Here is a 13,615-nt window from a genome sequence, read left to right on the forward strand (position 1 = left end):
TACACGTTCTATCAATCCGACTCTGACATTTCAAGAAAGCATAGAAAAAGTCTCTTTTTTAAGCATGAATTATTCTCTCAGTACTTGATCTCCACTACTTTGAACATCTCATTTTAATACTCATTATATTGTTGCATATTAAATTATTCATTTGTAATAAACATCAAAATTTTACAATGCCCTTAAATCTGCTCTGACTACAGGAAGCAGATGTAGAAATAAAGCAATAGTATATTTCTGCTTTTTAGTCTGAAAATTCTAATGTTGCCTAGCCGTGGAAGTATTTTAAATACCAACAGGTACAATGTTGTCAAACACTGGCAAAGGAAAAAGAATGAGGGTACCTCTCCCTATCTCCCCAAAGGTATTCCATGTCTCCTAATTCTGGGCCATAGAACAAATTGGTCCATGACTGATAATGGTCCATTAGTTATTGTAGGAAACAAAGCATCATGTAAAACATGGTGTTTCATAGTCTTCAGTTTTCTACATTACATTTATGTGTTCCAATATGTCTATTGTGAACAATTTGTTCTTCGCTACATAAATATTTTTCCTCCTTTTGGTACACAGTATATATCCTATTAAAATGTAGTTGAGCCATTCACTGTTAAGACATTCATTCTCACAGACATCACACTGGGTTATAGAAGGCTTGCTAAATTGACATTTATAGGACTAGCTAAACTAAATTCCTCTTTTTTTTTCCCTTTTATTAAGTCTTTAGCTTACTTTGGAGATATTCTTGCAGACTTCCATGTCTCATCAACTCTGTAATAATATAAATTGGATCTTCTAAAGTGCAAACAGCATAAAGCTGAATAAGCTTTGGATGTCTTAGGTTCTTCATTATCTGTGCCTCCCTCAGGAAGTCCTTTGGATCCATTGAACCTGAAACAAGAAAAGGAGGAAATCACTTTATGTTATTGAGGCATTCCTATCCTCACAGCAGTCTGGTGGGAATCACTAAGATTGCTTCCTGCTTCTCAGTAAAGTAAGAGCATTGGTGTCACAAATCTTCAGATTTATTAAAGAAGAGAATCAGTCCAACCAGGGCAACCTAATAGCTGACGTGTTGGTGCATCAAGGGGGTGTAATTTATGTGTTATGACCTGTAGGTGAAGAGAGGTTGATGCTGGTCCATATGAAAAATGAAGGGAAAAGGAGTGACTGACAGTCTAATTGATAAAACAAGGCCAGCAAATTAAGAACACAAAGAGAAGACATTCTATTACCGTGAATGCTGCAGGACACTGAATGTTTAATTACTGCAGCCAGGGCTTTTTGGTCCAGGATCCAGAGAAGACTGATAGCTGCCCTGTCCCTGGTACCCACTGTGGGAACAGCTGGATAACAATCCTAAAGCAATGACATTCTGCCATATTTATGTCCTTCATTCTGTAGGGATATTTGGTATAGGCCAAGGAGAAAACATTCAAGGGCTACACCCAAAACTTAGTGGGGTTTTTTTTACCAGTCTTCTATGTCTAACTTGAAATTGATCTTCAACATTTTCTCCTATATTAATACTTCTGTAGTCAGACTCTTAAGAGCTTAGCAGAATGATAAGGAGACAGTATTGGGACCTATTATGAAGACTTGCCTACAATTACATTGTATTTTAATGGCTCAACTCTTACCATGCAAAGTGCCAAGTAGTTAACAACAAATAAAGTCTAAGAAGAGGAAGGATACCTGGAGTTTATATTTCATCAGTAATTTTTAAAAATCTTTCAATTTTTTTTTAGGATATGATGTTTCAGAGACATTACTGTAACTGAAGGAATACTGTCATTTCACATCTCAGTATTCACTATGGATAGTGCAAATATCATTTCCACTGATGCTCAAAGAGACTGTTCCATTCATCTGTCTCATGATGAAGACTTCATGACTGATATTTGAACCCAGGCATGGATAAGCTTTGACATTCTAAGATAACACTCCAACTTGTTTATTAATATGAAGTTAAGGAGAGTTACATGTGACTTGCAGACCATTTCACATAAAGCATTTAGGCAGTCTATCCTTTGGTATTCCCTTGAGAGTGTAGAAGTTCAGAACACAGGCTTGGTCAAACTCCAGATTCTGATCAAATCTTAGCTCACTGTGTGATCTTCAGCAAGTTACCAAATGTCTCTGAACTTCAATTTCTTCATCTGTAAAACATGGCTAAAAACCCGACTGATACCATAATATCATCACCAGGAAACAGCAATACCTGGCATATATATATTCAATGACTATTGGCCATTATTTGTATTATTATTAATATGCATACTCTAGGAAAAACCAAACACATCAACTCTATTTTCCCACAGACTGAGGAGGGGAAGGGGCAAGGACTCAAAGAAGGAGAAGAGAGAAAAATGACCTGTTCTCATTTCCATCATGATTTTCTATGCTTCCTCCATTCCATCCCTACCATTGGTTTGCTCCACATAATCAAATAGTGGCAAAATGGAGCTGAAAAGAAAAGAGGCACCCAAAACATAATAAAGGACTTTCTTCTTGTTGCAATTAGTCTGGCCTATGGTCAAATATGGATATAGTGGGATTCTCCCCACCCACCCCCAAAATAATCTGATTCATGAAGCTTCCAGTGATAAAAGCAATTACGATCACCATTCAGGCAATTTATATATACAGTATGTTTCTACCCTAATGCTTTGGTAGCCATCAGATTCGTGGAATGCAGGACACTCAAATCATTGCCAAGTCAGACTCTGCCCAAGAGCTGGACCCACGGGACATCAGGAGCCTCGGCGCGTGACGTCTGCTCAGAGCGCTCCGTAGCATCGCTGGTTACAGCTGACCAGCTGCACAGCAGAGACCCAATTTCAATTCAGCTAGTAATGCAACATTAAATATTAATTTTTGCCTGTCAAAGCTACTGTGGGAGTTGATTTCAGGCTCGTCTTTATTGCGTGGTAGTCTGCTAAGCAATAAATAGCTGCTAAGATTGATTAATGGCCCCGGTGAAGTGAAGACATTTAACCAATCACCAAAGCTGTTTGCTGCTATTACACTGTAAATCAATAATAATTATTCCTGTTGGAGAGAAAACCATCATGGCTTTTTTTTTTAATATAAGAAATGCGATTTTTTTTGTTGTTCTCTTTTGACCTCCACAAGGCCTTCCTTCAAGAACAATGTTAGGATGAATAGCTGGCTGCTTCGTTTTTGGAAAACAATGATTAGATTGGGAAATAAAGCTTAGGCTCAATTGTCAACAAGCTCAGGATTCAAAATAATATATATGCAGTGATTGGGAAAATCTCAGGTGCTGGAATAGATCGTCCTCCCCTGGAGTGCTCACATGACATCTGGCCACTCAAAAGTGCTTCTCCATCACTTCAGAAGGCAGGTGTAGATGCTGAGACCGAGGTCCTGCACTAGCGAATCTGCACCTCAGTGGACAGCTGTCAGCAGCCCCACTGAAGCTAACATTTATTAAGAACTCACTTGCGTGTGATCCCAGTCCCCACCAAAAACCCATTTTCACAAAGATATGATGTCAGAAAAGGGAATGTGACATGATCTAATACTGAACTATGTTCAAGTTGTTTACCTCAAAACTTTTAAATATCCTATGACACTCCTGTGAATTCACTGTGGTGCCCCGAAGTGCCTTAGCACACAGTTTGGGAACCATGGTGTTACACAAGACTGCTACCCAGCAGCACCCAGATGCTCAAGTTCTGTCACTGGGAGGCTTTCTGAACCCTTAAGGATTCTGGGTTAGGTAAAGAAGGAAGGTCCCCCAGAGAACTATATTCTAGCCTCTGGGTATTATTCCTGCCTATGTTATTAGAAGTAGATATGAGGCAACTACAGTAATGTCGTACTGTCATGGAATGTTACTTCACTGGGGTGATGCAACAGGGATAGGTGTGGGTTCAAATTCCAGCTCTGCCACTGACTGACCTTACAGTAATAATAATAATGATGATGATGATGATGATGATAATTAAAATAAGAACAGTTTTTCCTGGTCACTTACTATGAACAACAAGCTTTATTGTTGTTCAAGATATTATTCAAAGCATTTGCACTAATGACCCTCTTTTCCCAAATGATAAAACTGAGACTTAAAGTAGTTTAAAACTTTACCTAAGTTCATAGGACTAGTAAGTTTTAGGAAAGTTACTTAATCTTTCTAAATTTTCTTATCCTCCTTTTAAAATGGAGGGGATAATGCCTGGCAGAATAAATATGATTTTAGTGTACTTTTAATTTCCATGATAGGAAAAAGGAAGATGGAAGAAAAAACTAGTTCCTACATTTCCAAATATGAGGGCATTTAGATGGACCCTTTTACCTTTTAACCATAAACAATTAGTATTTAATAAAATGGTTTCTCCCTGAAGATCTCCAAGATTCCATTGATTTGTTAAGTTATTTTCAGTGAAGTCAGTATTTTTCATGAAGCCTAGGAAAAAAACGGGAAGAGGGATAATCCAAACTCTGAAGAAGAGATGCCTTGTTGAAATCTTGCATTGGGGATATTTTAAGCATTAGCTGATCGCAGGAACTTGCTCTTGCCTTTACAATCTAAAGCATGTTATACTTTCTTGTCACCTGGTCCAGAAAAAGTGATCACAACACTTGCATGGTACCTGCATTGGCTGTCCTGTGACCCCTTGGACATTGACAGTAGCAAGCTGAGCTTCTAAAAATCAACATCTGACATTTAAGCTTTGCCATTCTCAGTCTCGTACCTGGTTTTAATGTTTTTACTGCTACTGAAGCGGTATTGTTCCATAGGCCTTCCCACACTTCACCAAACTGACCAGATCCTAATCGCTTCAGAAGCTGTATGGACTGGCGGTCTATCTCCCACTGGTCCACGGTTTTATACGACAAATCAAAAGGCACTGGCACTTGCATCTGTTTCACAGAATAATTAGAATAATTATGAGAAAAAGATTTAAGAATTTGGGGGGTTGAAAATAATAGTCTAGGCACTTTTTAAGAAGACACCATTTTTAAAACCAAAACATTGTACATTTTATTCTAATTACTTTAAAATGAAAAGCAATCATGGCAGAATCTGTAACATTGCCTCTTTGAGCTGATCTCCCCCCAAGTCTTGCTACATCAGGCAACCTGCTGTCCATCTGTCCCACCCCACATCCAATGCTACCCTTACGTGGGTCTGGCTTGATTTTCCTCTGACTTTTTGCCTAGCCAAATCCTCCCAATTTTAAGGCCCATTTGAAGTTCCACCTCATTCGCAATTACTTCCCAAATTCTTTGGTCTATAGCATTTACCATATGTATCATATATTTTTGCATAATTAAAATGTTCATCTTGTTTCAAATTCATTTATGTATTTGTTCATTCATGTACTTGTTCGTTTAGTAAATAAGTATTTTTCAAGTACCAACAAGGTGCCGTTCTGTAAACAGAACAGACAAGATCCCTGCCCTCCTGGAGTTCATTGTCTAGTTCATTATCGACCATCAGAAATTATCTTAGCTCCTCTGCCAAATCATCAGCACGTTGAGTACACACTTGTCCCCACCAGAATTCAACACTACTGGTTAACCTGAGTATTTTTTAAGCCACATCTTTGCATCAGGTAAGCTATTCTTAACATGAGCTTACATATTCTTGTGGGGTCATGCCTGTATCATCCAAGATGAACACAGTTATACCAAAACTGCAGATTCACTTGGCAAGATTTAAGTCAATGAATTCCCTACATACTGGACAAAGTTCTGCAACTTCTACTTGTCCATAAAATCTTGGTCAGGTGTTACCAGTAACCCTTCACTGATCATCCAGACATAAACCACAGGGCTGGCTGTCCCACTGACAGGACATGAGACCTGAACTCTGATGAGGAGCTGAGGTTTTGCCCCAGGACAGTGCAAGACCACTCCATAACTTTAAATAAGTCTAGGTAAAACATGCAACAACTGAATAATGATCGATGTAGATAAATTCTATAAATGTTGTTTGGCCTGGTCACACTGTTAGAGCAGTTAGTTAAATGACATCTCTATGCAGACCAGATAATGAGTCTAGTAATTTCATATTAATATTCTCGAATACAGATCTAAATAAGAATTATATTTGGGCACTTTTTTTTCCCTCCAGCCATATCATTAAGTACTCCAGTGGCAGGACACCAGATCAATTTCCTAGGGCAAAGAATGAGTATTTTCTGTCTTGAGTGAGTGCCTTAGGTCAGGGGTTGGCAAACTTTTTCCGAAAAGAATGAGATAGTAAATATTTCATTCTTTGTGGGCCATGAGGTTTCTGTTGCAACTATTAAACTCTGCTAGTATGGAGAAAAATCAAAGACAATTTATAAATGAACGAGCATGCCCATGTTCCAATAAAATTTGGTATTTAAAAAATAAGTGTGGGACAGTATGGCTCATAGGCCATAGTTTGTCTATCCCTGCCTCAGGTAATCAAATGACCTTTTTTTTTTCTGAACAGACAGATCACATGAGAGATACTCCAATATCTGAAGGAAAAAAGTTAACTTCAAAATGAACACAGCTTGAAAGCATTTCACCTTTAAACATGGTTTTCCCAGCGGGACACACAGGCCGTCACTTGTCTTGGTGTAATAGCTCACAAATTCATTCAGTGTTGAAAAGGTTCTTCTCTGGGTAAGGAAAAAACCCCCTTCATCCAGTCTTCTGATTCTGTAGTGTTTCACAACACTTTCATCTAAAACTAGAACCCAAAATAAGTCCTATTAATACACTTCTTGCCAAAGCCAAGCGGATTTACTTATTTTGCGGTGATAGTTTCAATGCATGGAATAAAATTTTCGTAAGTTCTATTTATTTCACAACTTGGTTTCAGAAAGGACTTCAGGAGGTTTACAAAAGTTATATAGCAGAAGAAAAGGGAAAAAGAATTGGGAAATCACATTTAAAGGAAATATAAAATAAAAATAAAGGAGTGAGGTCACCACTAAAAAAGCTAGGCTTTGAGGCCTATTTGACTCGATTAAAACAAGCCATAAAATTGACTCTGTCATTCTAGGGGTGCCTGGTTGGCTTGGTCGGTAGAGCATGCAACTCTTGATCTCGGGTTCGTGAGTTCAAGCCCCGCCCTGGGAAGTAGAGCTCACTTAAAAAAAAAAAAAAAAAATTGACTCTCATACTAGCAATGCAAAGAAGCAAACATTATCCGTTTCAGAAATACCATAAGATGAAATCATAAAACTTGTTTAGAAACAGTTCAACTCTTCCTGGTACAGAGACCATGGAGAATTTTCTCCCATGAAATCCTATAAAGTGGAGAATAAAACAGTGTCCTCAGTACTACCAACAATAACATAAGGAATCCTGCAGGGCAGCTCGTTATACTGTCTCTAAATGCAGGCCGATAACAGAATGTCCAAGCACAGTTCAATAAAAGCAATTCCACAGGGCCTCAAATAATGCAATCCATGTATACAGCTTTGCAGCACTATTGCTTGATCCAAGGACAAGTCTTGTAACAGCTAAAGGAATGAACAGACTGTACACCCTTTTTCAAATCATCTGACTTAGAGTGGGTATTTTGTTGCTTTTGCTTACCACCAGCCATCCTCCCTTCTTCTGGTAATAGCACCCCAGTTTTCCTCAGAGAATCATTGCTCCTCTAAGAGCATGTGGTCCAAAGATACGGGTGCCAACCCTGAGCCAAGGAATGAACAGAGCCAAAAAGCCTCAAATCCAGGACTTGCACTAGAGAGCTCTAAGAAAACAGGAAGAAGTCTGTTGTTATGGTGGTTGTTTCGGTTTGGTTTCTGTTTAACTGCTGGAAGTTTGGAGCACCTGGCAAAATCTTGCCCCCAGGCAGGGAGAGAGCTTGCCTGAGAAGCTCTTTCCTTGATATGGAAAGTGAAGCTTAGCCCCTGGAGCGCCCCCAAGCTTGGCTTCTCAGCTAGAAGCATCAATCAGTCACCTTTTTTACTTAAACTAGTTTGGATTGGGGGCTTTTTTAAAGCACTTGCATTCAGAATACTGCCTAATACATTTCATAAGTTCGTCTTTCATTTAGCAAAGTTATTGGTAAGTATTGAGCAGCATTTACCAGAGATACAGATATTCCAAATTCCCTGCTAAATATAGACACTTGTGCTCCAATAATCGGTCAAGCTGGAGCAATGCTCTCATGAAAGAAAAGAAGACTGAGTAGAAGACAGCTCAATCCCAGCATGGAGGTTTACTGAGGGCACACTGCTGGGAGGGACAATGTTTTCCTCACAGAATAATCAGTGCACATCACAATGGCTAAAATTAAAAAAAAAACAGACAATAGCAAGTGGTGACAAGGAAGTAAGAGTAACTGGAACTCTCATACACAGATGATGGAAGTGTAATTTTCACAATCATTTTAGAAAACTGTCATGGTCTACTAAAGTTGAACATAATCATACCTATAGGACAGTAATTCCACTCCAACGTATGTAACCAACAAAATGCACAATATATGCACCCAAACACAGGTACAAGAATGCTTTTAGCAGCATTGTTTGTAAGAGTCTAAACCTGGAAACAATCCAAATGTCCATCAACTGTAGAACAGACTAAGAAATTATTGTATGTTTGCCCAGGGAATACTGTACAGATATGTAAATAAACAAACTATAAATACACACATCAACATGAATGAATCTCACAAATATTATTGAAAACTATTATTTAAAACCATTATTTAAAAACTAGCAAAACTACTGACATTTGGAGTCAGACTGGCACGTTCGTAAGATTCTCTTTCTTGACTGGGTGCTGGTTTACACATGGGTGTATTCACCTTCTGAATGCTCATCAAACCAAACTCTTACAAATTGTGTACTTTTGTTACGTATGTCACACGTCAATTTAAAAGAATGTTTTTAGGGGCTCCTGGGTGGCTCGGTTGGTTAAGTGTCTGCCTTCGGCTCAGGTCATGATCCCAGAGTCCTGGGATCGAGCCCCACATTGGGTTCCCTGTTCAGCAGGGAGTCTGCTTCTCCCTCTGCCCCTGCCCCTTTCCCCCCACTTGTGCTCTCTCTCTCCCTGTCAAATAAATAAATAAAATCTTTGCAAAAAAAGAACTTCAATTGTTCTCTTACCAAAAAAAGGTAAGTATGTGAGGTGATGAATGTATTAATTAATTCAGTGGGAGTAATGCTTTCACAAAGTATATCAAATCATCACATTGTAAACTTTAAATATCTTACAATTTTCTCAATTTTTCCTCAATAAAACTGAAAAAAAGAATCACATCATCTGCACACAGAAAAATATTTTAGTTTTTCATAATACAGAGGGTGGGAGTATATTCAGATTCCCCAAAAGCCATATAAGTTTCTTAAATTACAATTTTTGAAGTATCTGCAACATATTCTTATACTCTCTGATCTGTCAAGTTACCATTCCCACTGACTGTGACTCTTGGGACAATGTTAGTTGCCCTGAATAATCATCACCAAATGGAAGGTTTTATCAGGATATAGAGCTAAGCTCATAACAATCCCTATATATGGATTAAAAGGCTAACAGAAAAATCAAGGAGAGCTGTCAACAATATTAGCTCAATTCATTTCTCCACAAAGCAATACAAATATTAGAAGTAGAAAGGTAGCTAAATAGAAAGCATACTTGCAATTTATATAAATGATTGGCCTGAAAATTCAAGCTTTCCCATTTATCAAACAGAAAAGTGCATAAATTATAGCTGAGATGTCTAGCAAGCCAGTAGGGTTATAATTGGAAATGATTGGAAGCAATAAAAAAAATTCCTGCTTTTAAACAAGATGGACAATATCTGGTTTCAAACTGAAGTGGACTGTGTGGAAATTAAACATAAACAGGAATTCCTTTTTGATGCACCACAAAAGATCTAAAGATTTCCAAGCTGGAGACTAAAATCAATAAATGACTGAAGGGTTAAAGTACTCCCTGTGATTTTCTTAATAAGGGACGCAAATCTCAATGATTGATAAGGCTTTGGCAACTGTTATTGATTATAAAGAAAGCCTAAATAAATGTTTGCCAACTCTGTAAAGGTTTCAATTCTCAGCTGTAAAAACCAATACTTTGCAATACATTTAGCATTCTCAAGCACAATAAAAGTAATTTTGTTTAATATAAAAAGCAATAGATCTGGAAATGGGAGTCCCAGGTTACAATTTAACTTGTGTATGACCAAAAACACATCAATCTCACCTGGCTTCAGTTTCCCTATCATTAAAATAAAAGAGCAGGCTTTAAGAAATCTCCAAATTTCCAGTTGTTTCCACCTTAGTAATCAAACATTTCTGATGGCTGTTGCTTTCTTTCCCTGAATTCCCATTACGTGTTGTAGTCCTTTCAAAAACAAGTAATTCTCACCTCAGAGCCTTGAGCACCACTTACTTGGATGCTTTTCCTACGAATCTGAATCTACTTACAGCCGGCCCTTCCTTCGGATCTCAGTTTAAATCCTCAGAACCACCCTTCTCCACCCACCCTATTGAATGCACCTCTCCCCAGCTCCCTCCTATCACCCCGTTTAACTATGAAACTACTTATCTCGGTAGAGGTGGCTCCCCAATGACAGGGGCTCTGCTGTTTTGACCCAATATCTATCAGAGTTTGGCACAGAGTAACACCTAACATAAACATCTGCTAAATGAATGGAGATAATTCACCAACCCTTGAATTTGAAGTGAAATACAAGCTTCTGAAATGTCTGCTGCAAAATTAAATAGAGAATTATATAAATATTTCAAGACAAATTCCCTGGAATTTTATTTTTAAAGGGAAGAAAACACACTTAGCCCCAGAATATAGATACTATTAGAGGATCGTCATTCAAATTTCGATCTTTTTTTTTTTTAATTTCTGTAGCATAACACAGAAATAACTACTCCATCTCTAACTGACAGCACGGATATTTATATTTGCTTCATTCAAGTTTTCAACCTAAATAAGACTGAAAGACATCTATCTATCTATCTCTATATATATGATGTACAAATTAGACCACAGAAGCTACATCAGGGAAATCCAATACATTTTAGTCAGGATGAAGGCCCTTTTAATATTGTATTCTTGAGTAATCAAATCCAAAATATATGATTGTTTTTTTAAAAGTGGTTTTAATTTGTTAGTAGTGAGTCCAGACATTTCCAAGTTGTCGTTCTTAATAAAGATGGAATTGACGGGGTCTCAGAACTAGGGAGAAATGAATTTTCTATTCCTTTTCTGGCTCGCTGCCATCTTTATTATTGGACCAAACCTATTCCAAACTCTATAGACTATAAGTGAATGATAATGTTTGTGCCGTTCTTATTGTGAATGAGTTCAGACTAATTAAGCATTCTAGTAGTTCATCAGCAAAAACCATAAGGCTAACTATAAAATATAATGGAACCATCCATCAACAAAGTCAGGGAGCATCATGATTGAACGGATTTAGCTAAAAGGCCAGGCATCCTGAGTTTACATCTTGACTCTCATTTATGCTGTTTGACCTAGGGGAAAATGTTTCACCTGTCAACAGATTAATCTACCAGAACATGTCCAAGAATTAGGATATATTGCCGAGATGTAGGTAAGCATGCAGGAGGAGTACGATACGGTGAATGTTGAGAGAATTCAACTATTTCTCCCCATGGACTTCTGTGAGGGCTGCGGCACAGGGCCCGTGATTATCTGGCCACCTTCACTTCCAGAGTAACTAATTCTGGGGGGAATCTGTGTCATAGGGATGGAATCTTAACGATTGCAGTCCTATGTGCCAGACTCCAGTGCTTTTCTCGGTGGTTGATAGCAGATGCAGAAGTCCAGCTTTCTCCTGACGGTGAGATCTTACTTTATATCGTCTCTGCTGGTAGAAGAGTGTTTGCTGCAGGAAGTAGTGCTGTGAGCTTTCAAGGAGTTCTGTCCCCATTCTACCACACCACTAACATAGTATTCAGTACATATTAAAGCATTATGAATTCCACGATATTCCACAATTAGATTTTTAAAAGACAGAACGTCCAGAAATGAACTTTAGAATACAACAGGAATGTCCAGTTAGAGACTGTGTCTGCAAGACACAAAGGCAAGCTAGTAGCTCAGTGAAAAATATCAGTGAAATGAGTAGCTTGGCATTTTATAGATAAACAAATGGTTGATTGAGCAGATTTTCATTTTTCAGCTGATCTTCTGGCATCATCTGGGCACAGCCTTATTCCTCTTGACTGATAATAATCTGTTCCCATACCGAGTAAAACACTGTGACTTAGATGATTGAACAAAGGATTGAAAATCAAGAACTCACTGCCCTAATCTTATTCCACCAGTGATTTGTTCTTTGACCTTAGGCAAGGAATTTCATTTCAGTTTCCTTATCTAGAAAATGAGAATAATGATCTTATCTATATACCCCCCCCAGGGATAGTTTGAGTGTCATTATTCACAAAGGATGATAGATATATCTAAATGTGCAATGTGTGAGTACTATATTAGAATATCAATATTATCAAATAGCTTTGACAACAAAAGAGAGCCACTCCCAAAGTAGAATTTTCCACTCTTTGCACAATAATGGCTACATAACATAGTGGCCACCAAATGTATTAAATGAAGAAATTGCTATTAATTCTGTGTGAGAGAGCTCCTGCACTTGTAAACTCCCGTTTATTATTAGTACTTTTCAAAACTACTATGAAGATAGTCATGATGATTCCTCCAACACCATTGCCTCAGAAATCACGCTAAGATTGGTCTAAACCAACAAGTAAATAACATGTAATTGAGTTATTATACTGTATCCCCATTAAAACAGAATTCAAGACACACACTCATTTTACACTCTTTTTTGTTCTATAGCAGGTACAGAAGGATCCCAGTATGAATCGTTTTGAAAGGAGAAAGTACATCTGTCTTAAAATATTAAAGCAGTATCATGCAGAAGAGTTGTTATCTCCTTCTCTGGGAAAAAACGCACACAATACAACCAAAGTGAACAAACAGAATTATTTTTCTGCGTACATCTCAACTAGTGGGTCCCCAAGGACATTTGCCTTCCAGCCAGGCATATTTGAGAGTGCTGTGGACATTGGTCAGTAACTCTATTAAACTGGTAGGCTGAGTGAAGACTGATTAAGAGAATGTTCTCAATAGTTGACTCAAAAAAACTTACTAAAAATACTATTTGAGGACACATCCAGTCACTAGGTACCTTTATAAGTCAAAGATGACATAATCAGTTACCCTTACACATAAAAATCGACTGTCTCTCCCATATTATATAGCACAGAAATCATGAGCCTGAACCATATATTGTCCAAATACTTAATGACATTTTTGAGAAAAATGTTGGCCTTCTCCTCAAGACCCGTACGGTCGGACTCTCTCTAAAAGTAAGCCAACTCCCTATCAAAGCTGGCTCTTAAATTTTCAGAACAGAATGTCAATTTTACTGTTTATACAAATGTTATCTTTTTTTTTTTTAAAGATTTTATTTATTTATTTGACAGAGAGATAGAGCCAGAGAGCACAAGTGGAGAGAATGGCAGAGGGAGAGGGAGAAGCAGGCTCCCCACTTGAGCAGGGAGCCCGATGCGGGGCTGGATCCCAGGACCCTGGGATCATGACCTGAGCCGAAGGCAGACGCTTAACCATCTGAGCCACCCAGGCG

The 13,615-nt window shown here is 38.1% G+C and overlaps 1 protein-coding gene across 2 annotated transcripts in view; it reads right to left on the reverse strand.

The window, feature by feature from the left end:
• Positions 1–13,615, reverse strand: part of FRK (fyn related Src family tyrosine kinase) — a 104,227-nt gene that overhangs the window by 16,225 nt on the left and 74,387 nt on the right. For both annotated transcript variants that reach the window (XM_031029138.2, XM_006734229.3), the window contains exons 3-5: positions 6,534–6,697; positions 4,722–4,890; positions 733–891 (exon numbers count right to left, since the gene is read on the reverse strand). In XM_031029138.2, coding sequence (XP_030884998.2) covers positions 733–891; positions 4,722–4,890; positions 6,534–6,697 — 492 coding nt within the window. The remainder of the gene's footprint in view (positions 1–732; positions 892–4,721; positions 4,891–6,533; positions 6,698–13,615) is intronic.

This window comes from Leptonychotes weddellii, chromosome 8 (genome assembly GCF_054177405.1).
Source record: "Leptonychotes weddellii isolate Sample4059 chromosome 8, ASM5417740v2, whole genome shotgun sequence".
Taxonomy (NCBI): Eukaryota; Metazoa; Chordata; class Mammalia; order Carnivora; family Phocidae; genus Leptonychotes; species Leptonychotes weddellii.